This window comes from Mya arenaria, chromosome 8 (assembly GCF_026914265.1).
Source record: "Mya arenaria isolate MELC-2E11 chromosome 8, ASM2691426v1".
In the NCBI taxonomy this organism is placed as follows: domain Eukaryota; kingdom Metazoa; phylum Mollusca; class Bivalvia; order Myida; family Myidae; genus Mya; species Mya arenaria.
The window spans coordinates 22,680,551-22,708,261 of NC_069129.1; the positions used below are offsets into that span (position 1 = coordinate 22,680,551).

Sequence of the window (27,711 nt, forward strand, 5' to 3'; positions counted from 1 at the left end):
AAAGACAAATCTTGATCCCATTAAAGTTACGACTTCTTAAAACAAATATAATAGACCATCTGTAAATATAAGTAAATTTTTCTAGTAAAAGTGGTTAGAAAAAGCATAATTAATTCTTGGGTTGTATGTAATAAACAACTTAAATTTAACTTAATTATAAGAGTAGAATCTGAGTGTTTTGATTGGCCTATAAAATTAATTGGCCAATGAAATGAATGCAATCACTCAGGCATGACTAAGGATATGGATAAGAATTATACTGAATATGGAACTTATGGTAGTTGATGCATAACCAAGTGAATTTTGGATGCCAGCCTGGGGTGGTATTCAATATCAATCTTATCTTTGTCCTTAGACACGCCTCAGTGATTCCTTTCAGTTGGCCAGTTATTTTTACAGTCCAATCAAAACACTTGAATTCCAATCTTAAAATTAAGTGAAATCTTATGGTGCCCATTTCCATAAAGATCTAAGTCATAAAATAACTTAAATTATTGTTTGTTATTTTGCTATATATTTATGTTAACTGAACTTCAGCCAGTATTAGAAATAAAGATGAATTTTTTTAAAAATGAATAGAATGTGATGATTTTACAAATAAAAAATATTGATATAATGTCTAAGATCCTTTAAGCAATTGGGCCCCTAGTCACCCCTAGTCACCCTATATTAATTTATTATCATTTGAAAGGGTATTACATGTAGAGAAATCATCTGAAAAAATATATACGCTTTTCTCTTATTTAAAAAACAACAACATACTCTTGCTCTCAAAATATTTATTAATTAGACAACTAAACACAGGCTTCAATGAATATAAAGAAAAAATATACAAACTGCAATTACTTTATCTGTAATGCATTTAAAGTTGTTTTTTTACATATACAAAATATCCATAAGCAAAGCCCTTTCAAAAGATGCAAAACTTTGGGTCACAGAACACAATTACAATTAAACATTACGGATAATGGTCCGATAAAACGGCAAGCTTATTTGTAGGTCAGATACCTTAAAGCAATTGAACAATATACAAAGCCTATGGTACATGAATATTTCTGTCCTGTAAAAGATGACATTTCTAACAATAAATTTCAAACACATTTAAATCTATTTTTGATATGCAACAACAGGTAAAGCCCTAGAGTTATAATAATAAAAGACAGTTAATAACAGAAAAAAAAGAAAAGTATTTATTTAGGTAATCTCATTCACATAGAAGACACATTCTATGTACTTTTATATGAAAGGGAAACAACTTCAAGAGCACTGCGGATTGAACATCAACGCTTGTCTATTATTGTTTTATTCAACAAGGGACATAATTCACTAATTATCCAAAACAGAGTTGTGGGCCTTGCTATACATGTGTGAACTATCTCTGACAGCGTGTGTACCAAGTTTCATTTAAATATATTGAAAAGAGTTTTGGCCATTAGATTTTGACCCTGCAGACACAAAGGCTAGGACTGTACCAGGTCCAAGACTGTTTTTAAAAAACAGTCAAGTTAAGAGACTGGGGCAAAGGAAAAAAAAGTTTCACATATATATAACTGTGGAGAACTATTGCAAATATCAAGTTGATTCAGTATGGACATAAACAGAGGTTCAAACAGCTGATAATTGTCAATCCTGAAAAAAATAACTGGGGGGAGGGGGGGTTGAGGAGGAGAGAGTCATGCCCAAAGCAGGGTAAATAAAAAAAAGGGCTTAGACCCCTTTTGAAATTGTTTCCATATAAGTCATTTATATTCATTTCAAGGTACTTGCTATTTATGTTGATACGAAAGTCCTCGCAAAAAACAATCTGAGCACTTGAGATCTACTGATTTCTTAACATGAATTTTAGAACCCCTGCATACCCTTATATTGCTCCATGCAATAGACTGGGTTAGATTTTGTAAATTTTTGAAGGATAAGGAAATAGACAAAACCATTGTGTCACATGGAAAGATATTCAATTTCAAATACTGAACAGAAAAATCTTAACTATTACACATTTTTTTTTCAAATAGACTTTTTATATGAGATGGAGGAAGGAAATGTGAAAATCTACATCAACGGGGCTTGAATATTTTTCATTTAATAAACAGAGCAACCCAGGTGAGACCGACCCAATTTATTTGCTACTATGACAAACAGCCTTAACCTTGAACCATGAATCTCAATGTAGGTTAAACTCTTGATAAACTATTTAAAGCACTGAATATAAAAGCGCACAAAAAACACCATGTCCACTTAGCCGATCCCCCATCCACGTTCCCCGCCATCATTATAAAGCATTTAAATTTCCGATCTGAGGGAGGGGTGAATGTCACAAGGTTGTGCCCCTCATGTCAAATCCTGGATCCCCCCATCCCCATACCATCCACCAATAATACAATTCTGATGAAAAAATATTAATAACAAATTTCACGTGAAGGGAAATCCTGTTTTTACGAAACAATTAATTTTAATCAAAATCATCTCAATGATATTATGCATAGCTAACACTAACTTTTGAATCCACATGGCCGATGACAACATTTGGTTGTCCATGAAAATTCAACAACTGTTAGTGTCAATCTTTGCATAATATGGGCAAATCTCCAGATTCAAGAAGCTAGCTGTATTATAAATAAGATGGGGGTGAAACCTTTTTAAAGCAAACTAGCTGGTGTGATTATATAATATATAACTCCAGGTAAAGTGAACATATACATTACCGACTGCAAAATACACACATGAAATCAACAATTAATGAATTAAAGATATAACAAATAATACATAATACAGTTGTCAAAATGAGACATTTTTGTGAGATTAGGGCTCCCTCATTGGCTTAATCCTTCGTAACCACTTAAATTTAACATAATTCATCCTTTCCATAACTTGTAACACTAGGACTCACAATTTATCGTTCTATTACATTTTTCGTCTATCTCTAAATTTAGTTCAAAATGAAATACTTTTAATAACTTTGGCAATAATTCTATTCACATCAGATAACTTTCAATAAAATAAAAAAAAATGAAATAATTGATGCACTTTTCAGACATAAACGCCTACACGTTCCTGGAAAACACTTATGTTCTCATCTTTTATTACTTTGTTTTAAGAACCTAAAACCATAATTGGTAGAAATAAAACACTTCACAAGAAACCATACACCGTTTCTAGAAGTTCTTGATGATATTTGAACATGATAAAAACATAAAGCATAAAACTGGTGAAACATTTAATTTTAACAAAGCTGCTCTTTAATCTTTAGGAGGAAATAAAATTTCATTAAAGCGACGCTCACAGATTGACTGTTTTTTTGTCTTGGATTGAGCCAAATTTTGCGTAAATGTCTGCAAACTGGTGATATAAGACTGCTGATAAAAGATCAGATCACAGTTTTTAAAATTTACATTCAAAAATTGATGTTTTATGGCTAAAAGCATTACTAACACTTTAAGGAAAATTAAAATTTCGGCAGTTTTCCAAACAATTGAGATCTGTTGTACTCTTTGAGTTATCATATATTACTGATTTGAAGGTATTGATGCTAAAATCAGCTGATTCCGAGACAAAAATTAAAAAAAAAATGTCAAAACTGTCAATCTGTGAGAGTGCAGCTTTAAAAGTTATATTTTTTGCCTTGTGAAGATCAGTATCAATCAATTAACACTATTACAGAAACAAGAGTGCCATTTAGCAAATGTCAATGCTCATCTTTTCTTGTTTTGTTCTTTTTCAGTAAAAAAGGAGCATAACTCCACCAGTATTGATGCCAGAGATGTGGCCTTTTATCTCTGGCAACAAGTGTACATACCAAGTTTTATATGTATATATTTTACAGTTTATTAGTCATGGCTGAGGTTCAAGTTTTTTAATGTTGACACAGACTCTAACAACAACAACAAGGCTATGACAATTGTCAAGTATTTCACTTCCAAAAACAGACCATCTAAATATGGCGTTAATTATTGTGTAATTTTTAGGCATTTAAAAGAATATTCTGCATTAACAAATCCAAGGCAATTTAAATTAATTTCCTTCTACTGGGAATAGTTTAAATTGAATAAATCGGACAGGTTTTCTTTCCAAAAGATAATATTTTATTAATGTCACAAATTGTTTTCAGCACATAAATTGTATAAATGTCACATTTGTGATAATAGGCTTTGATTAAAATAATAACAATGAAGGACATCTAAAATAGAAAAATAGAGCCAGTCCTTTTAATTGAAGGCCAGCCAGACCCCATGCATGTGACATTGGTTTCATTATGCACCAGTCAATTGTAACCACGGCCCCCAAGGTCCGGGGGTATACTGGGGATAGCCTGGGAAATGTGCCGTGTTTTTACCTTCCATGTGGCCCCGCAGTGCCAGGTGAATGCCGTGGTTTTGTCTTCGTGCCAAAAATAGCGGGGAATGGGCCTGACCCAGAGTCCCTGGATAGCAGGGTCATTTAGCTGGGATTTTACCAGCAGTTCGTCCCCGCAGGGCGGGAATTTTACTCGGGCTTGGCAGGGCCGAAGGTCAAAGTCCCAGCTATTCCCCGGACCTATGGGGCCGTGGTTACAATTGACTGGTGCATTACACCACTGTAAATAATCCATCTCAAGGGAGGCTACTCTGTTAACACCATTCATTGATTATAACATATTGTGATGTAAGTGCACTACTTAATAAAAGTATTATCAAAATATGTATTTTTACAGCATTTTGTCGTAAGCTGTATATTATTATAAGTTTTAAACACTAGGTTTTTCTATAAATACTGGGCCTTAAAACAAAATAAGTGTTTCCACTAAAATGGAAATGAAACAGCCACACATGAACTAAATAGTACACTTAATGTGTTAATGTTTTTAAAACAATGGCCAATTTTATTATTTTCATTTTAATGTTATATTTTATGCCATATAGTGCAAATTATGAGTAAACCAGATTTTAAATATTTAAGGTAATTAGTAAAAGTGTAATTTTTCTTTGAAGGTTTCAAAGTTTGCGACCAAAAAATGGACAGGCAAATTTAGTGAAAATTTTATTTTTGGCCTTATATTATAAATTCGTTAAACTATATACTCACAGTGGGAACATGGACGAGGAAATGATAAAGCTGGGTAAACTCCTCCTGGACTATGGCTCCCTTCTTCTCCTTATCTACGCTCTGAAAAAAGAAAGCAAGAACAGGAGTATACATCTATGAAACTAAAGTAATCATTTCTTGAAACTACTAAGTTATCTCTTTCTTATGATCTAAAGTTATCTTTCTTTTGAATAAAAGTTATCGTTTTTTTTATTAAAAGTTATCTTTCTTCTGATTGAAAGTTACCTTTCTTTTGATCTTAAGTTATCTTTCTTTTGATCTTGAGTTATATTTTGTTTGATCTAAAGTTGATCAAAAGTTACCTTTCTTTTGATCTGGAGTTATCTTTCTTTTTATCTAAAGTTATCTTTCTTTTGATCTTAAGTTATATTTTGTTTGATCTAAAGTTGATCAAAAGTTATCTTTCTTCTGATCTGGAGTTATCTTTCTTTTGATCTAAAGTAAGCTTCCTTTTGATCTAGAGTTATCTTTCCTTGGAACAAAATTTACCTTTCTTTATTCTAAAATCATCTATCTCAGGATCTTTTCTTAGGATCTAAAGTTAACTTTCTTTGAATCCAATTTATATCTTCTTTGAATCTTAGGTAGCCTTCCTTTGGAAAAAAGTAACCTTTCTTTGAAACTTAAATTATCTTTCTTTTGAAGTAAAATTATCTTTCTTTAGATCTAAATTCAATTTTCTCTGCATCTTAAGTTAGCTTTCTTTGGAACTAAACTTATCTTTCTTTGGAACTTAAATTAAAATGATCTTTCTTTGGAACACTTGTTCTAAAGTTAGTTTTCTTTGGAAGAAAATGTATCTTTTTTTTAATCTAAAGTTAGTTTTCTTTGGATCTAAAGTTAGTTTTCTTTGAAACTAATTTTAGAACAAAAGTCGCCTTCCATTGATAAAACTTACCATTCATTTAAACTAAATGTTATCTTTCTTTGGATCTATAATTACATTTCTTTGGATCTTAAATAAATTTATGGGGGGGGGGGGGGGGGGGGGGTAATCTAAAGTTATCTTTTATTGAAACTCAATTATTCTCTTTGGCACTAAAGTTACCTTACTTTGGAACTATTTCTGTGGAACTTCATTCGCCTTTCTTTTGAAACTAAAGTTATCTTTCTTTGGAACTTAAGTAACCTTTCTTTGGAACTGACATTATCTTTCTTTGTAGCTTCAATTATCTTTAAGTTATCTTCACTTGGGAACTTAAGTTATCTTCACTTGGGAACTCAAGTTATCTTAAATTGGAATTTAATTCATCTTTCTTTCAACAAGATTTATCCTTCTTTGCAACAATAATTTTTCTTTTAAAGAAGAGACAATTCCTCCTTTCCAACAAGAAATATCTGTATGTCTAGTTGAAATTTTATTAAATTATCTTTTGGTTGCAAATTTAAAGACTAAATTATCATAACTTGATTCTTAAAGGGACTGTACACCAGATTGGCACCAAAAAAAGTTTTTTTCTGTAACGATTCTCAGGACAATTATTTACTAAAACGTTTTACTCTTTTATATCATAATTGTAAAAAAAAAATGTAAAAAAAAAATCAAGTCGGAGACCGGGTTCGAACCGGTGTCGCCAAAATTGCAGTCCAGTGTTGAATCCACTGTGCTACGAAGGCTTACACTAAACGGTTGGAATATTTAACCTATATACCTAACTTGGTAATATCACGTGATAACAATACTAGCCAATCACGCATAAGAAATTAATTCTACTAGGTAGACATACCTAGTAATCTTTTTTAATGGAAAAATAGGAAAAAACAGCGAATTGTAAACTATGTGGTACTTCAGTTAGTAAGTTCCAATGCATTGTACACATCGATACCAAGTTCATGTCAATTTTCTCTTCTTTTTTTTCGCTTTTTCATCATACGGAGTACAGCCCCTTTAAAAGAACAAATAAATAGAATGATTATGTTCACATAAAAACCATAAATAAATACTTATTAAAATTCAAAACTTTCTTAAAAGCTTTCAAATACCAGAAAGTAATGTTCCCTGGTAACAAAGGTATGTTTCTTGAAATGTGACAGACACAAATTTTGTTTGTGCAAAAACAAAATACCGTATGTGCTGTAAATAACACATGTTTCATATGTGATCATTTTAAGAGCCGCATGCCACTAGATTTAGTCATAAAATATCTTTAGTAATTTCATAACTTCTGTCACTTAGACTTAAATTTGTATAGAGAGATACTTAATATGAAAAATGACATAGGTCAGGAAATAACTTTAGATGTTTTATGAATTCTAGACCAGGCACACTTCACAAGATTAAGGGCCAAAAAGATCTTTGGCAATTACTGAGTTATTGATGCAACAGTTCAATCTATCTGAGAGCAACAATGATTCTGTTTCAAAACATATGTGTTGTGTATCTTGGGTAGAACCCAAATGTATCTGAAGGGATTTATGGATTGTCGTATCTAATCATAGGAAAAAAAAAACATAATCTCAATCTCTTACTTTCTATTTCTTATTGCATTATTTGAAAATTCCTTGGGGAAAAAATCCCTACTCTTTTAGTTGAATCAACGTCATTTTTAGCAATAAGAGAGCCCTTGACCTACTTCCCAAACTTGTTGAAAAAAAGGAATAAGTACATGTGTGTGTATTAGGACATGTACAGTAGATAATTATTGCTTTAAATATGGGCTTTTTTTTTCTTTCACAAAATTTAATGTGTTTTTCTTATTAATCTACACATCAAAAGTCTCATCAATTTTGAAAAAAGAAGAGCTTATTTCCTGAACATTTTTATCAAGTTTAAGTAATCGTACGTGCGTTACAACATTCCTATACTCTCCATGCAATTCCTGTTACTAGATAAACTCGAATTACATTTCTGAGAATGACAACTACTTTAGAACCACTGCAAAAACAATGTAATGCATTTTGATATAAATAGCAAATAGCTTTTACTGTTAATTGCAAAATATCAAACTAACAATGGTTGTTTTTTTACAGCAATTTCTAAGAGCATGCCATTCACTAATATCACAAGAGAGCCTTAGAAAAAACAACTATTCTAGTTGCTTCTCAATTCTACAGATTTTATGCTATTGTTTGCATGGTTCTTTATCATACAGTGATTTATTTTTGGAATTATTTTCACCGGCTGTGCCTTGCAAATTGGGAAAAAAAGTTGACTTTGGAAAAATTAAAAACCAGGCCAATTTTTTAAAACCTATTATAATTGCCCATTTACATTTTTATGCATACATTATTATGAGAAAGAGTTAGTCATGTCAAGATTTTGTTTATTTTTTAAGAAATTCATTGTTTTATTTAATTATTAATGTAATCTGCATTCATCAAATTAGGAAAAAAATTATAATTTTTGGGGAAAAATGGACATTTTTTTGAAAGGGTTAACAGCCTTAAGAAGGCAGTAAATTGCACCAAAAAAACAAAAACATGTCATATTTGAATTCACTATAATATATTATTTTCCTTCCTTATTTATCATGCAGTTTCAATGCTCTGAATTGATGAATTATGTATTTAACTATCTGAAAAAAATACTGGTTTTAATAACTAACTAATAACATCCAATTTTATGGTTTGGGTCTAGAGTCCTAGATCGTGTACATCAACAAAGCTGGACAAAGTAATCCCGTTATGACTGAAATGCTTTGCAGGACACAAAATGAGGATGTCTAGTTTTGTTTTTTACGCAGACATCGCAAAAGTTCAGTTAAAGTGTCGGCCATTCGGTCCGACAGCCTCTGATGTTGTCGGTCTGAAAATTTGCTGGTCAGAATTTTTTTGTTTGAAAACTAGCTTTTTCAAAGCCTTTTTTTGCTAATTTTAAATTGACAAGGAATAACAAGAGGACCATGATGGCCCTAGATCGCTCACCTGTAAAGCGGTTTAAACTGGTGGGCAGGGATAAATTTGACACAAGGGTCAGGATTTGAAGAAAACTTTATAGAAGTCTACTATAAGCAGACCTGTAATCCCCTTCCAAGACTTGTCAGTAGCCTGGCAGTGTATTATTAGTAATTTTTGACATTGGGCTGAAAATGTAGCCTCTAAATAGTTTTCAGGGCTTTTCAATACTACGGCCCTGTGACCTAGTTTTTGACCCCAATTGACCCATAATCAAACTTGATCTAAAAATTATCAAAACAACATTTTTGACAAATTTCCAGGATATTTGGAATGAAAATGTTACCTCTAGAGTGTTAACAAGGTTTTTCCATCTTTGGGCTCTGTGACCTAGTTTTTAACCCCAGAAGACCCATATTCGAACTTGACCTAAAACTTATCAAAACAGCCTTTCTGACAAATTTCCAGGATATTTGGACTGAAAATGTTACCTCTAGAGTGTTAACAAGGTTTTTCTATATTTGGGCTCTGTGACCTAGTTTTTTGACCCAAGATGACCCATATTCGAATTTGAGCTAGAAATCAACGAAAAAACATTTCTGACAAATTTCCAGGATATTTGGGCTGAAAATGTTACCTCTAGAGTGTTAACAAGGTTTTTCCATATTTTGGCTCTGTGACCTAATTTTTGACCCCAGATGACCCATATTCGAACTTGAACTAAAAATCAACGCAACAACCTTTCTGACAAATTTCCAGGATACTTGCACTGAAAAAGTAGCCTCTAGAGTGTTAACAAGATTTTTCTATTTTTGGGTCATGTGACCAAGTTTTTCATCCCAGATGACCCATATTCGCACTTGTCCACGTAATTACTGTGACAAACATCCTGACCAAGTTTCGTGACAGTTGAGGCAAAAATTGACCACTAGAGTGTTAACAAACTAAGTGTGGACGTCCGACGAACAGCGGACAACAGACGACGGACGACGGACATTCATCGATCGTAATAGCTCACCCTCAGCCTACGGATAATTAAGGTGAGCTAAAAAGGTATTAAGATAATAACCAGTTATTTAAAACAATCTAATGTTCATGACAAAAGTTTACTATTTTAGTGTTTCAAAACATCCATATTATATACAGAGTAATATAAATTACATGATAATGTATTGAAAAAGGAGTTAAATGCTGCATTGTGTTTGACTTAAAGCGTATAACACATTCTGACATCTACACTACTGAATATGACATCAGATTCGTAAACAAATGGTTATTAAAACTAGAGATTACTTTTTTGAAAAAGCGCTTGTCTCCCCTATTGTGTGGTCGTATCTGAGAAAAAAAAAGATGGACATGAAATTTGTAATTATGGACAGAGGAGTTTTCTAAACCTCATGATCAACCTCCCTACCAAGTTTGGTGAACCTAGGTCAAACCATTTTCAAGATATTGAGCGGAAATGTTTTTTACATTGGGGGTCGCCGCGACCTTGACCTTTGACCTAGTGACCCCAAAAACAATAGGGATCTTCTACACCTCATGACCAACCTCCCTACCAAGTTTGGTGAACCTAGGTCAAACCGTTCTCAAGATTTTGAGCAGAAATGTTTTTTATATTGGGGGTCGCCGCGACCTTGACCTTTGACCTAGTGACCCCCAAAACAATAGGGATCCTCTACACCTCATGACCAACCTCCCTACCAAGTTTGGTGAACCTAGGTCAAACCATTCTCAAGATATTGAGCGGAAATGTTTTTTACATTGGGGGTCGCCGCGACCTTGACCTTTGACCTAGTGACCCCAAAAACAATAGGGATCTTCTACACCTCATGACCAACCTCCCTACCAAGTTTGGTGAACCTAGGTCAAACCATTCTCAAGATATTGAGCAGAAATGTTTTTTATATTGGGGGTCGCCGCGACCTTGACCTTTGACCTAGTGACCCCAAAAACAATAGGGATCCTCTACACCTCATGACCAACCTCCCTACCAAGTTTGGTGAACCTAGGTCAAACCATTCTCAAGATATTGAGCGGAAATGTTTTTTACATTGGGGTCGCCGCGACCTTGACCTTTGACCTAGTGACCCCAAAAACAATAGGGATCTTCTACACCTCATGACCAACCTCCCTACCAAGTTTGGTGAACCTAGGTCAAACCGTTCTCAAGATTTTGAGCAGAAATGTTTTTTATATTGGGGGTCGCCGCGACCCTGACCTTTGACCTAGTGACCCCAAAAACAATAGGGATCCTCTACACCTCACGACCAACCTCCCTACCAAGTTTGGTGATCCTAGGTCATGCGGTTTTCCAGTTATCGATCGGAAACGAAGTGTGACGTACGGACGGACTACCGGACAGGGCAAAAACAATATGTCTCCCCCAGAGAGGGGGAGACATAAATACAATTTCATTAATAAAGCGTGATTTTCTATTAAAAAAATTTTTTCTGACTTTAAGTGGTGTTTGATTATTGATAAAGATTAGATCTTCATTATTTTTACATCTGGACATGAAAAGTGTCGGTCAGATGAACTGACTGCATTACATATTTAGTCGTACTGAGTGAAAATTTGCTGGTTAGGACTCTCACAGAAGGTCTTTGCGATGTCAGTTTTCTGAAGAAGATAATCATTCAAAACATCTCTATAAATGAAAACTTATGGAACTAAAGTTATTTGCTAAGACTTCTTTAAGTATTTTGAATGTCATGTATACAATATTGTCCTTATAGACTTGAATGTTAGTTTTGTGTAACCTACTGTAGGACAATTGGGTAGTGGGTTAAACAAGACACGATGGCAGGTACACTGGAAACAAAATGGCAGCTGATAGAATGTTTAAGCGGAATTATTTATGATGACCTTTTAGAAGTCTTTAGTCAGATTAATTAAGCATTATTCAAGTTCCGAATCAGACAAAATATCCAATAAGAGACCCCTCCCTCCCCCTATTAGGGCTTGGGCCTCTTTAACAACATATAATATATTTTAATTTTTATTACAAACAAGGATTCTGATTTTTATTATACGGCAACAAAACTACACCACTCTGAGAGACATTTATGAGAACAAGAACAGAGTGTAAATGGAAATTACATCATATCACTTAAAAGCGATTATTCAACCATTAACTTCGACATCAATCAGTTTCCATCCTTTGTTCACATACTTTGCTAGTTAATGGATGATTAAATTTTACTAATGAAATTGATAACTTCCTCATTCCATAAAAATAAACTGAATTTGATTTTTTTATGATGAACACTAGATATTTCAGTATCGTTCTCACCTTTCATATTTTAAAATAGCTAAACCCAATAATAAATTCTTTGTTTTGTACACCTTAAAGGGGCTAGACACCAGATGGTTCCAAAAATGTCAAATACATTATTTCCACAAAACCAGCCTGGAATTGTCAATACAAGCTAGTACGAGGCTGATAATACATAATTTACATAATTTAAAGAATATTTTGTCACTGTCTCAGCTGAGTTTACAATGGCAATGTTTAAAAATAGTGCATAACGGTTTCCCAGCTTATATATATATAGTGTGTAAATTTAGCATGTGAAAGACACCTGATTAATACAGATCTATACATATATTGACACTATTTTTAAATTAACTGGGATTTACATGGCAGACAAACCTAGTAAATTTAGAATTGGAAAAATATTCACAAACTACATATACAAATAAATTGTCTTGTAAGCTATGTGATACATTTCAGTAAGTAAGATGTAAGGCATTGTACAAAAGAAATCAATTTTGTGTAAGTTTTTGGCCATTTTCCTTTTCTCTTACAATTGTATCATCTGGTGACTTAAGTTCCTTTAACCTTTTGTAAGTTCAGTACATGGCATACCAAAGTTAAGTAAATTACGTCAGTGTATTTACACTTAAATACTGAAGTTTAGTAAATTACCTTGAGTTTAAAATTATACAAACTCATTCAGAATAAACAGTAATCATAAATAAGGCCTAAAAAAAATTGTTTGGTTAGGGTTACATCCCTTTCAAAAATAGGTAGGGTAGGTAGGCTTTTTTTTATTATTTTTTTTTTTTTTTATTAGGCTTTATATAAGAATGTCATTTTCATCATTGGAGAATGGTGTTAAAGTTATCTTCTATATAAGCAATTAAGGTTTTAAACTACATATTAAAAAGCAAAAAAAAAAAAGAAAAAAAAAATTTTTTTTTTTTTTTAGTTTTTCAATTTTTTTTCAAACTGACTATAAAAACGTTAGGGTCGGCGCCTATTCCGTAGGTAGGGTCGGGTTACCCGAACCAAATGTATTTTTTTTTTAGGCCTAAGTTTGTAACGATATAATTGAACTAAACCTGTTTATCACAGATGATATTGGCAAAATGTAGACAATCTGGGATTTTATCAAATAAATGAAAACTGAAAAAATGCAGCCATTTAAATAATTTGCAATTTCAGTTTGACTTTTTACCAAATTCATATTTACACACTGCTGTGTGCAATTATCAGTTCATTCAGTACCTAATGTGTGACTTCGCTGTTCACCATAATGCTCATCATATTCGCGAGTGTAAACCATTTAAATCTTTTATGACCAACCCATTAAAAAAGATTTATGCTAGTTTTAAAACAATATTTTGTGTACATAACACTTTTTATTTCACAAACCTAATCTGTTTTATTTAATATCAAGAGAGTATCAAACATTGATATATAGCTTTTAATAAAAATAAAACTTTATTCCAAACCAGATTTCACTTTTAAGTTATACCAAAGTTTAGTAGGGTTATACCTTATCATTTTTCCCCCCACCAGAGGATATCATTCGGAACTCCTCGGCCATTTTTTTCAAAAACAACCTCGGATGTATGCAGGTACATCAGTTGAAGTAGTTCGTAAAATTTTGAATTATATCATAAATTAAATGTAGTGTTTTAGAGTTGTATATATTGATCTAAGTCGAAATTGATTGCCATTGAATTGTATTATTGCAAACATAATTAAGAATCCCAAGAGTTAAGTCACAAAGTTTAACTGCTAAATAAAATTACTACGCGATCTACTTGCAGCGGACTTAAACGTACCACTTTTCGAGTATGTAAACCGTCCAAATACATCCGAGGTTGTTTTCGATAAAATGGCCGAGGAGCTCCGAATGCAGAGGATATATGGCATGTATGCTGATGCAATCAATTTCATAAATCAGGATAAGTTATCCACATGTAATCTTTTGGCTAAATTGCACAAAAAAGGAATTTGATTGGTCAACAGGAATTATTGGTCTAATATTGACCATCATTAAATATATTGGCCAACTTTAACCAAACCAAAGACTTAACCAGTTTTGTACAACTGGTTGGTGATTTCTTTCTTAAATGTAGTCAGTTTAAAGATGAACTCTCAGAGATTGACAGTATTTTTTGTCTTTGAATTAGTAAATATTTGCGTAAATATCTGGAAACCAGTGCTAAATGACTGCTGATAAAAGATCATATTGCACTTTTATATATTTACGTTTGAAAATTGAAGTTTTATAAATTTCGTACCGTAAATATGAAAAACTGCGATCAGATCTTAGCAGTCTTATAGAACAGGTTCTCAGACATCTAGCTACGCAAAAAGGTGGCTCAATCCAGGACAATAATAAAAAAGTTGTCAAAATGGTCCATCTGTGAGAGTGCAGCTTTAAAATTGATCTAAGTATATCTAGGTTTTTGTCTTTGAGCTTATTGGACATCAGTTAACCCTGATCTAGGTGTTTCTTGGTTTTCATTGCTTTCGTGTTTTGTTACACTTAAGATTAGTGGAATTATACCTGGTATTTTTCTTTGAGCTTGTTTCTTGGTATTTCTTGGTTTTCATTGCTTTCGTATTTTGTTACACTTAAGATTAGTGGAATTATACCTGGTATTTTTCTTTGAGCTTGTTTCTTGGTATTTCTTGGTTTTCATTGCTTTCTTGTTTTGTTACACTTAAGATTAGTGGAATTATACCTCGTATTTTTCTTTGAGCATATTTCTTGGTATTTCTTGGTTTTCATTAGTGTTTAGTTTCACTTAAGTTTAGTGGATTTATACCTGGTATTTTTCTTTGAGCTTGTTTGTTGTCAGTTTACAGTTGATCTTGGTTGTCCAGGATTTCATTGCCTTCAATGTCACACGGCCATCTCGCTCAAGTATACTGTTATACTCCCTCGTAAGCCATCTGAAACATAAAAGTAAAGATTTTGGAATTGAATCATCTTCAACAAAACAAAACTGATCAGTAATCTTAAATATTAGAAATGATTTTGTTTACATAAAGCCACATACTGTGAACTGGCATGAAAATAATTGCCACCAATTTTAAAAACTGGTTAATTCTTTTGATTAGACATAGTTTACAAAAAGGTTTATTGAATTATCAATATTTATTCAATAATTAATATAAACCAAAAAATCATTTCATTTAGCAAAATAACCGGAAGATATCATGTGAACAATTTATGAATGTTTTATTCAATTGGCTGCCAGAGTATAAATATCTAACTTACAATACACTATATACAATTTGGACATTGGTAAGTGAATATACATGTAAAATGTTTGGAATTAAATTTCCTAAGGATATACACAAGTAAGTTTTTGGAAAAAAAAAATCATCAGGATCTTTAATTTGTGGTTTTCCACATCCACGAAATCCACAGTATTGTTCCATGAATAATAACGATTTCACAGAACACAATTGATTTCCTTTTCTCATTAAATACTGACAATATTTTGACCTTCTCCTTGGAAAAACTAAAACACTTAAAAGGCACCATAAACCATGTGAAAAATTTAGAATGACAGATGTCCTAATATATAGACAATGCCTACATTAAAGGCACACATTATAGATTGATACAAAAAAAATGACTATAATAAACGAAACAGAAAAGCATATGATTTGAGAACAGATAAAAAAGGAGCATTTAATACAATAATAATGCACCAATCAATTGTAACCACGGCCCCTCCAGGTCCGGGGGTATACCGGGGATAGCCGGGAAATGGGCCGTGTTTTTACCTTTCAGGTGGCCCCGCAGTGCCAGGTGAATGTGGTGGTTTTGTCTTCACTTTAAATAAAGTGGGGAATGGGCCTTACCTAGGGTCCCTGGGGTGCGGGGTTATTTTGCGGGGATTTGACCATCTGTTCATCCCCGCAGGGCGGGACTTTAGCCGGGGTTGGCTGGACCGAAAGTCAAAGTCCCCGCTATTCCCCGGACCTGGGGGGGCCATCGTTACAATTGACTGGTGCATAATAATAATATCTAAAAAATTGTGGCACAAATTCCACAGTTAAACAAAACACCCAAATATCGCTATTATTTTTTTCTGTACACAAACATATGCTTGTATTGGCTTTGATCATTTAAGTCAAATGAGTAAACATAATAATGCATTAAATAAAAAAAAGATTTACATCAACCTTTATAAATGTGCCCCTTTAAAGCTGCACTCTCACAGATTTACCATTTTTACAAGTTTTCTATTTTTTGTCTTGGAAAGATCAAATTTTTGCATAAATATCGATCTGCAAACCACAATAGGATTGCTGACAAAAAATCAGATCATAGATTTTCATATTTCCATTCGAAAATTAATGTTTTATGGCTTAAACCATTAGTAACGGTTTAAGAAAAATGCATATAACATCATTTTTTTAACTTAAATATAAAAATCTATTTCACGAATATTTCACGAAAATTGGCTTGTTCCAAGACAAAATATTAAACAAGAGGGCCCTGAAGGCCATGAATCGCTCACCTGATACAATAAAAATCATCAACAATAACATTCTGATCAAGTTCCATGAACATACAGTCATAAATGTCACCTCTAGAGTGCTAACAAGCTTTTCCTATGATTTGACCTAATGACCTAGTTTTTGACCACCATATACCAAGATTTAAACTTGACTTAGAGATTACTAATATAAACATTCTGACCAACTGTCATTAAGATACAGGTATAAATGTGACCTCTAGAGTGTTAACAAGCTTTTTCTTAAATTTGACCTGGTGACCTAGTTTTTGACCGCACATGACCCAGAATCGAACTTGATCTAGAGAGTATAAATATATTAACATTCTGACCAAGTTTTCTGAAGATACAGTCATAAATGTGACCTCTATAGTGTTAACATGCTTTTCCTTTAATTTGACCTGGTGACCTAGTTTTTAACCCCAGATGACCCAATATCGAACTCATCCAAGATTTTATTGAGGGTAACATTCTGACCAAGTTTCATTAAAATAGTTCCCAAATTGTGACCTCTAGAGTGTTAACAGTCAAATTGTTGATGAAGGACAACGACGACGCACGACGACGGACGACAGACACAGAGCAATCACAAAAGCTCACCTTGAGCACTTCGTGCTCAGGTGAGCTAAAAATTGGCAAATCATTCAATCTGTGAGAGTGCAGCTTTAAGGGAGAACCTGGTGAACTAGTAATTTATCTTAATGACAGTAATTCATCAAAGGAAGATGGCGAAAATTACTCGGAAATGGAAATTTCGAAAGTTCTCCCTTTCTGTGACGATTGTCTACATCACAATCTTATTAATTTACACATACAGACAGTTTCTTCTAGAGAGATATGTCCGAAATTACCAAAAGAGCAAAGGTTAAATCCATTTGCATGAGATACGCAATTAACTATTTGCAGAATAAATCGAGAAAGTAGCTTAAAACTGTGAAAATCGAGAAAAGCACTTGATTAATGCAATATCGCGTGCATGCTTATTGATTCAAGACAGTTCAATTGCATTTTCACACAAAACAAGTGTGATTTTTGATGCAAATCCTGTCAATTTCCATTTCCGTAAATTCTGAAAACGAGCGGACACTTGTGACGAGAGTCTCATTTTCAATTTCAGTTTAAAGTAATTTTCTTTCCCTGAAGATTTGTAAATTGTTATTTTGTTACTTCAATCTACCACAAGAACTCAGTGGAAACATTTTACCACTGTTTTGTTCAGGCCAATTTTGGGCCTAAATTAATAAATAATTTGGAACCCAAACCATTTTTGTAAGGAAGAGTTTGTGCTTTCTTAATGAAACAAACTTTATCACAGTCTCCTTTAAATTATTCCATCTATTTTTAAAAGCATTCTGGTTCATTTTCATTCAAAACAAGACTTTTTACGTTCAAATTGTTGTAATCATTGCTGCAGACTTTAGATGTCCCAAGATGGTCCTAGACCACGCAATAGACGAAAAACAATCCGTCATTCAAATAGCTTTTAAAGTAATAACATTTTGTGCTGAAAAATAGAAAACAACTTCCCCTTTACTCAGCCGTCTAAAGCAATAACAGATTTGTACATTACCCAATACCCACTGAATCAACAACTTTATTACTTTACACAAGGGAGCCCCGAACATTTAATCAATCTGACTGCCCAATATTTTAGCGTCACTCTAGCGCACTAACAAGCTTAGCGAGTGAAAAACAAGTTGCCCTCAGAGTATTTTGAAGACTAATGAGTCTGCCTCTCCAAATAATACACTTGTGGACTGGCTGGACTAGCAACTATTAAGTCTTCTTTTCCAAATTATACACATGTCGACTGGCTAGACGGACCTTTGGCAATATTAGATGGACAGGAATTAAGAAGATTGAAATAACAAACTATTCCTATTCTTGTCTAAAGTACATGGGCACCAGAGGTTGCTAAACAGTGATCATATGTTTGTTTTTTTCTTTTTGTTTTATTTTCATTGTAATGCAGATTGCAACACTAAATTCTTACATGAACAAAATTTTAAACTATCATTATTTGTCAACCATGCAGATAAGTCAACCAAACTTATTATCTACATAAGTCAACCAAACTTATTATCTACAATCTACTGTTTTTTCTCAGTCAACCAAAAAGCCCAACTAAGCATATCTACATGTAACTTTACCTTGGTTGACATAAACAAGAGGCCCAAAAGGGCCTATGCTCTACTGGCATGGCTTTTGTGGTCATATCAATCCAGAGCATGTATGTATGGGTAAAAGGCAACAGACATATGGTTTATGTTTTGTGTTTGGCTTACCTGAAAACATAGCACGTTCAACATCTGAGCCCAGAAAGTATTGTAAGCAGATTAGTTCCATGAGCTATTTTAATATGTGCCAAGTAAAAGTCATCTGACAAAAAAAATGCTTTCAAAACTGTACTCATAGTAAAAATTTCTGTAGTTTTAAAAGTTACAAAAAGTTGGTCAAAAGGTCAAAGTCAAGGGCATCCTAGGACAACTTTGATCAATTTGAACAAACATTCACAATCAATTGTGCTGAGATGGATCCAGAACACACAAAAAGATTTTTAAACCTTTCCAGATTTATGTTTACCAAACCTGTGAACCCTGGGTGTGGCCAGTAATGACACCAGGTGCATAACTTAACATTCACAACCAATTTTGTTAAGATGAATGCGCAAACTACAGAACTTAAAGCTAAAAAAATGGCCTTTGGGCTTTCAACAAGAACAAGGCAGAGTAATTCACAAAATCATCTGCAGAAGCAAAAAGCAAATTGTCTCTCAAAATCCTAGACTTGCAAATTGTCTCCCTTAACTCTAGACTTGAATTTACATGTACATGTAAACTTGGCTAAAAATAGAATTCGCTCATGCAGACCTGGCTAAAAATAGAGAGCATTTCTTTAAAACTTTAATGGCCCATAATCTAGGCATTCATGGGCGGATCTGGCTGGTTTTCGAAAGGAACCGAGCTCTAATGGATATCTAGATACTGTACAAGTTTCATTGAGATACAATAAAAACTGAAGACTGTATCGTGTTCACAACCAATTGTTTACAACCAATTGTTTACACAATAGCATTTTTTTATACTATCAAGGGCCATAATCTAGGCATGCATGGGCGGATCTGGCTGGTTTTCGAAAGGAACCCAGCTCTAATGGATATCTAAATACTGTACAAGTTTCATCGAGATACAATCAAAACTGAAGACTGTATCGTGTTCACAAGCAATTGTTTACAGACGCACGAACGCACGACCGCACGGACGCACGGATGCACATACTACGTACACATTACCATCGTATAAGCTCTTCTGGCCTTTGGCCAGTAGAGCTAAAAATTAGAATTAACAGGATAGAAGATGGAAATACTTTACATTATGATCCCTAATTATTTCCTTTTGCGTCAATACTAGATACTTAAGGACAAAGAGCGAAAAACTTTTATTTCCATACTGAGGTGTAAAATCGAAAAAAAAGTTCTAAGAGTCATTTTATAGAGATGCAGCTAGAACCTTTCCGCTGTTATCACAATAGGCTCAAGTATCATTATTTTCTGAAAGAGAATATAATTACAGAAATGGAGGACGCTTGATCTCAGAAATGATAGGAATAAAAGGTTTCAGTTCTATGATTTCTCTGCAATTCTCGAGAAGAGAACGTTATACAAGCAACAGTCTTGTAAGAATATAGGTTAGAATCTTATATAAGCAAACTGCACAACAAATTACATTGATTTATTATGTATGCTTTCCAGTGATTTATAGAAGATAAATATCAAAGAAATAAAAATCAGTTTTTTCATTTTTTTAAACAGTGAAATAACATTTTGATATTTTTCACTCTTTTAGAATTTCAGTCCTCTCTTCTTCAAAGGACAGTGTGCACAGGGCTATGAATGCACAGGGCTATGAATCATTCAACAACAAAATGTCCAATATGATGTTAAGTTCACATACAATTGGGTGCACCTTTCTTAAAAACTCATTTATATCCTTTATGGGCATATAATAAGCAGACAAATTGTTTGTTGCAAAGTAAGATCACAATATATTTTACCTCGTGAACACCAAAAGTAAAAATTTTACGAGTGGCTTCAACAACAACACCAAGGCTATCACAATACCTAAACCTTTCTCGTCTTCAGAAATCAGACAAGTTAAAAATTACCATTAAAGGGAATACACCATATGATACCATTGCAAGAAAAAAAGACGTCAAAGACTTACTTAAAATTGATATCGTTGTGTACAATGCATTGAATTTTACTTACTGATGTATCAAATTGCTTACAACACATGTTTCTTTCAATGTTTTTGCGATTTTTCAAAATGGGAATTTACTAGTAAATCGCAGTAAATTGTAAACTCAGCTGAGACAGCAACAAATTATTATTTTAATCATGCAAAATGATGTATCATCGGCCTCATACTAAGTTTGTATTGATAATTCTAGGCTTGTTTTAAAGAAATACTGAATTTGATGATTTTTGGACCATTTGGTGTCTAGTCCCTTTAAAATACCATCTTAACTTCTATTTATACCACCTTATCACTCAGATCATAACTTTTTACCAGTTATTTATTAATACAATACCCCTTCATACCTTTCAACAACGAGGGTGTGCGATGCTGACTTGGCTTCCTGTATCAACAGATCGAGGCCCTTGAACCAGTTTTCCCGCTCGTCTGAGGAATCAACTGAAATAAGAGTTTTCATCAATAAAATATGAAAAAAAATCAATAATAACACTGTTTAACAATAATGTTGAGTGCTTTAAACCAGTATTACCCCTAATCAGAAGGACATGCTGATATTAAGTTGATTTTATCAATAAAATCAAAAAAATCACTGTTTATCAATTATATATATTGATATATATATATATAGCAGTTGGAATCATATCGTGGCACAATTTATGTGTCAAGATCTTAAAACCAGTTTCAATCATTAGGGCATATTCATATCATCACTGATATATATCTGTCTGCTATATTAGGTCAGACCCAAATTGCATAGAAGAGCACAGCAAGCGAATGTCCATGTGGTCACTTGGGTAATTTTTTACCAACACCTGCAAGCCTAACCGTCCACTCGCCCTCTCGAATTTGTGAGTAAATATCGAGGTTGGGCAAGAAGAAATTTAATCACTCTTGTCCACCTGGGCGAGTAAGATTCTTCAGATTCAATTTTTAATCCTATTTATTTTCAAAAAAAAAATGATTGCGATAAACATTATAATATAATACTGGAACGGCAGAGACTGTTTAATCATTTGTATGTTGTGGATAATAATTCAGGGAATCAAAGAAAACAAATTGTTAATTGTTAGATTTATTTTATTACTATTAGATTAATTATTATAATGTTTTTAATAATTTATAATCTATTATAAACTGGTAATATACGATCTGGTTCCCAGCTTCTTCATAAATGAATCGCACAGCAGTAGGTGGCCCAGATTAGATGAAAGAACACTTTTACGATAATCAAACGGATCAAAGTTTTAAGTCTTTTAAATAAGATTTGATTGGCTGCAAAACTAGCTTATGTTTAATCAGTGTTACTTGATTTTGCTAAAAAAATTGTTGAAAATGTACGGCGAGTAATTATTGTGCAGGGCGAGTAGAAGTTCACGTTGCCCTGCAGGGCAAGTGACCCAAAATAAATTTTTCGGGGCCTGGTCCGACTTTATCAGAAATAACAATAGAAAAATACTTTTTTTAACATTCATTGTTTCTCACCAACAACCGACAGTGTTCGCAGTTTGAAGTCGTTGCCATGGTAAATGACAAAGCAGCGTTTATCGTCCACACGCCGTGCATCGTCCGACCACTTATCAAAGTCCTTCGACTTCTTGACACGACGAACCTCTTTAATGTCACGGAAGTTGACTGAAATGGACAATTAGAAATCATTTTTTCAATGTGAATTACACACATCATATTCTTCTCTTTGGCTTGACCACTGGAGTCAAATGTGTCAAACATAATGCATGAAAGTTAAAAAATAATCATTTTGCATCAACTATTATTGTGCGCCTTTACTGGCCAGCTCTGAACTTGACAGGGACTTTTTCGTGATTTTGGTGTTTTAGCCATTTCCCTACATTTTAGCACTCACTATGGTATACAATGATGATTTACAATACAGCCTTAATTTAATCACATAGGGTCACGCCCGTGCGAAATAAAAAATGAAGCTTCATAAAAAAAGCAGCTTCAGCGAAGCTTTTTCTTCTGGTGACTTCTTTGCAAAAGCTGTGCTTTTTGAAATATAAAAAGCGCTGATTTTTTAGCCAAATAAAAAAGGAGCTTCGCGAAAGCCTTTTTTTGAAAAGCTGCTCTTTTTGAAAAGCTGTGCTTTTTAATTGAACAGCTTTAACGAAGCTTTTTTGGCACAGGTATTCCTTTCATCATTTTCTGGTGTTTTAATTTCCAATTGTAGTGAAAATAATAGTAATAAACCCTTCCAAAAAATTAATTTATCTACAGATATACATCTGTAAGCAATGTAGCCTTTATAACTAGAAATGTGTCCATAGGACACGGATGCCCCCACTTCGGTTTTTTGTCACAGAAAATAAGCCATAATGATTTTTGAAGTATTTTTGGCAAAAAAGGGCCGTAACTCCTAAATGACTAAAGCGATTTCCATGACTATCGAACTTGATCAAGATATTATGGTCACAAACATGTGTTTAAAGTTTGGTGAGGATTGGACAAACAGTTTTCAAGAATTAGATCGGAAACAATCTTCGGGACGTATTTTTCAAGTCTTTTTTTGCAAATAAAGGGCCGTAACTCCTAAATGACAAAAGCGATTTCCATGGCTATCGAACTTGATCAAGATATTATGGTCACAATCATGTATGTAAAGTTTGGTGAGGATTGGACACATACTTTTCAAGAATTGGATTGGAAACATATATTTTTGAAGTATTTTGGCAAAAAAGGGCCGTAACTCCTAAATGACTAAAGCGATTTCCATGACTATCGAACTTGATCAAGATATTATGGTCACAAACATGTGTTTAAAGTTTGGTGAGGATTGGACAAACGGTTTTCAAGAATTAGATCGGAAACAATCTTCGGGACGTACGTACGTACGTACGTACGTACGTACGGACAGACAGACAGACGTACGTACGGACAAGGGCAACCCTATATGCCGCCACTTTGTGGGGGCATAAAAAGTTAAGACTACAAATTGTACACTTTGAGATCTATACATGTATCTTCTTTATAAATGATAACATACTTTTTTCCTTATCTTATATGGATATTCACCCTACTTGAAGGTCTTTCATAAGCTTATATTGAGCTGTAAATCTATTGCCTTGTCTCAGATATGAAGGTTAAAATTGCTGTGTTTGATCTTCATGTCAATAAAAACTTACCACAATTACATACCAGAAGTCTGGGTATCTACTGTTTTAAACAATTTAACACAACTTCCCTATTTTATAACACTTCATGCAGGAAGTTAAAATGATATCAACATATTATTTCACAATCAGCAAATAAAGACTTTTTGGATCAGACTGACCCAAATTCAAGACATAAATACTAGGAAGAAATGGTACTATTCAGTTTCCGCAATTAGACTTTTGGAAGAACAAGCCGGAATTATAATATTAATGCTGGCCAAAAAAAAATCAAAAATTGTGTACCAGTAACTGTTGAAAGCATTTTACTAGTTCAGAGTTTCCAAGCTTGTGCTAATTCCGACCACGAATAACAAGTCATATTATACCTGATGACTACATTAGATTTTAATACTTAATTCTGTACCATCACACATAGTTTGGATACTTTCAAATCAGCCTTCTAACATGTTCAAATCTTTATTTACTCATTACAAAAACAAATAAATATTACATGCAGGTGGGGTTTAGCCAGGATTTAAATAGGGCCAGGTGCTTTAAAAAGGGTTTTGGTTTTAGTCAGGATTTAAATAGGGGAGGGTGCTTTAGAAAGGGTTTTAGCCAGGATTTAAATAGGGCAGGGTGCTTTAGAAAGGGTTTTAGCCAGGATTTAAATAGGGCAGGGTGCTGCAGAAAGGGTTTTAGCCAGGATTTAAATAGGACAGGGTGCTTTAGAAAGGGTTTTAGCCAGGATTTAAATAGGACAGGGTGCTTTAGAAAGGGTTTTAGCCAGGATTTAAAAAGGGCAGGGTGCTTTAGAAAGGGTTTTAGCCAGGATTTAAATAGGGCAGGGTGCTTAAGAAAGGGTTTTAACCAGGATTTAAATAGGGCAGGGTGCTTCAGAAAGGGTTTTAGCCAGGATTTAAATAGGGCAGGGTGCTTCAGAAAGGGTTTTAGCCAGGATTTAAATAGGGCAGGGTGCTGCAGAAAAGGGGCAAGTCTTTGAAGAAAATAGATATTATGATAATAATAATGTTTTAAATTGAGTTTTAATTGGATTCACTTTAGGTTTGATCTGCCAAATATATTAAAGATGCACTCTTGCTCCCAAATTAGATGTACCACAATTAATACAATTGCTTTTATTTACCAAAAAAGATGAACAAATATCGAAAACAATGGGTCTTATGAAGGATACCGTGTTTATTTTCAAAGAAGGCAGCAGAAAACACTATATTTGTACCTTATGAGATGATAGTTGAGCACTGTAAATCTCTTAGGACTCACCAGTTATTTAATATTTGTGCGTTTCAGCTATTAAATACAATCTTGTTATTAGTAATTAATATTTTCCATAAATGCATTATTTAGTAGGTAGTTAAAGGTTTATCACTCAAATTTATGTTTGTAATACATACATGTTTTTGTATTGATTTTAAATATGAGTATCACTTTAATTATATACTTATGTAAGCATATAGAAAGATTTTTTATTATTATCTAAAGCATTTCATCAATTCTACGAATACAGAGTGCAAAATGTATGCTGTTTTGTATAAGGGCAGAAGGATGCTACCAAAAAACAGTGAAGGTGCAGCATGATCTTCTTAAACTCTTAAGCTTGAACACTTAAGTACAGAGAATACTATATACATTTATGATTATCAGGTATATTTGACACTTACATGTAAGGTATTCGAGCAAGAGTGGAAACATACAATTACTAGAAAACTGTTAAAACTTATTGCCATTTGTATTTGATATGCTGTCAGAAATGGCACCTTCCTTTGATAAGAAATTTGATAACAAGGATATTTTGTTGACCAATGATTCCAAGCTGAACAATTTTAGTCTATATGCTACCACTGAAAGACATATTGTATGTAGGTGATCATTGATCTATATATATGAAGCACAGGCAACAGTTTAGAATCCCCCGCCTCTTATACTATTAGTGATTCAAATACAGAGATTCATGAAAATGCACATCCATTTCTGATAGACACCAATCGTGAAGCAGGCTAAAAGGAAGTTCTTTAGTGTTTTTCTGTTGTTATATTTTACACTTGATTCACAAAGGCGCTGAAGCTAGAGGAGCTGGGGTAGCAGCTGCTGCCCCGATATTTGGGCAAGCCAAAACATATATTGGCAAAAACTTTAGACTCTGAGAATATTTTGGCAAAACAATGATCTGGCCCTTTGGAAAGTAGCCGACACCAATATCGGTCAAGAAGGGTAAAAAGGCCAGGGTGTAAATGCAAAATCAAATAGAAAGAATGATGTGAGCCATAATATGGAGTCCGGGAATTTGCGTTACATCACAAACACTGTGGTGTCCTCTTTTTTAATATTTGCGTTTGTCAAATTTTATGCTGTATTAGGATAGAACAATATCTACAGCAATTATATTTGAAATGGCATAACACTTCTAGCTTTAAATACAAAGTAATGTGGATTTTAAGTTTTATTGTTAGTAACACTGGACACCATATTACAAAGCATTCTTATGAAGTCCAGTTGATTGTTTTCACTTATTTAGACCACTTACATCAATCAATAGCTTTATTTGAATTGCTTTAAATACAGAATCATGTATTTAGTTAAATATTTAGCAGTTTGTTACCTAGTTGAAGATTGATGTAACAAGACACAAAGTGAGATGTAACTGGACACAATTTGTGTAACAGGACACCAAAAACTGCACAAATTGTGTAACAGGACACCAAAAACTGCACAAATTGTGTAACAGGACACCAAAATCCACACTGGTGTCTTTGTTATGCACAAACAAAGTTGGAGTAATCACAATGCATCTCATCTATTTTATTATAAATTGTTTTCCATTCAAAAGTATATATAGATTCACTAATGCAAACACATTATTTTTGCATATACATCATCTATATCGCCGTAGACGGTTGTCATATGCAATGGACGTAATACGGGACACGACTTTCTTCAGTCAATACTAAATAAAAGGTTATTTCTGTTGAATTAAATAATTGTAAAGGGTTTCCATACATCACTGATCACTTTGCTAAATAAAAGGACGTATTATGATACATTCTTGGCGACCAGTGAATGCCGCGATTTGTTGCCGACGTAATTTTTTTTTGAAGTCTTTCCTCGTTCATATTTGAGGTTGCCATGCTCGTCTTGTACCGTAAAAAGGCAACGAAAATACCGAAAATTGGTGAAACAGTTATGGATGTCGTAAACAGAACTGATAATACCGCGTTTCCGAGGTGTTGCACTAAGTATTTGTTACTAATATAAAAATAATGCGACGTAACAAAAAAGACACAACTTTCGCACCCGATAGTTGACTTCCCTGTCATTATAATCCGACGTTTTCCAGAACCACCAGTTTACGACATTATCAAAGTTCACGATCGATCACGTTGTTATCATGCTGCGCGAAGATGCATCGATGTCAAGGTCATGAGTTATAATGCTTTTTTCTGTGACGTAACAAGGTGGACACATTTGGTTACGTCGCATTACATGGTTTTATTTTGGAAAATAATAGTATTACCAGGGTTGCCAGCACTTTGGTGAAATAAAATTCCCTGACTTTTCCCTGACTTTTCACTGACCAATTCATGTTTTTCACTGACCAAAATCGTCAAACACATAAACGGCCTCCTGACCTCCCCTATAGC

General features: G+C 33.6%; 1 protein-coding gene across 13 annotated transcripts in view; it reads right to left on the minus strand.

Annotated features, from left to right (window-relative positions):
- LOC128243840 (1-phosphatidylinositol 4,5-bisphosphate phosphodiesterase gamma-1-like) overlaps positions 1–27,711 on the minus strand; it is a 101,739-nt gene that overhangs the window by 70,871 nt on the left and 3,157 nt on the right. For all 13 annotated transcript variants that reach the window (XM_052961819.1, XM_052961818.1, XM_052961817.1 and 10 more), the window contains exons 2-5: positions 22,428–22,577; positions 21,290–21,383; positions 14,983–15,109; positions 5,059–5,139 (exon numbers count right to left, since the gene is read on the minus strand). In XM_052961819.1, coding sequence (XP_052817779.1) covers positions 5,059–5,139; positions 14,983–15,109; positions 21,290–21,383; positions 22,428–22,577 — 452 coding nt within the window. The remainder of the gene's footprint in view (positions 1–5,058; positions 5,140–14,982; positions 15,110–21,289; positions 21,384–22,427; positions 22,578–27,711) is intronic.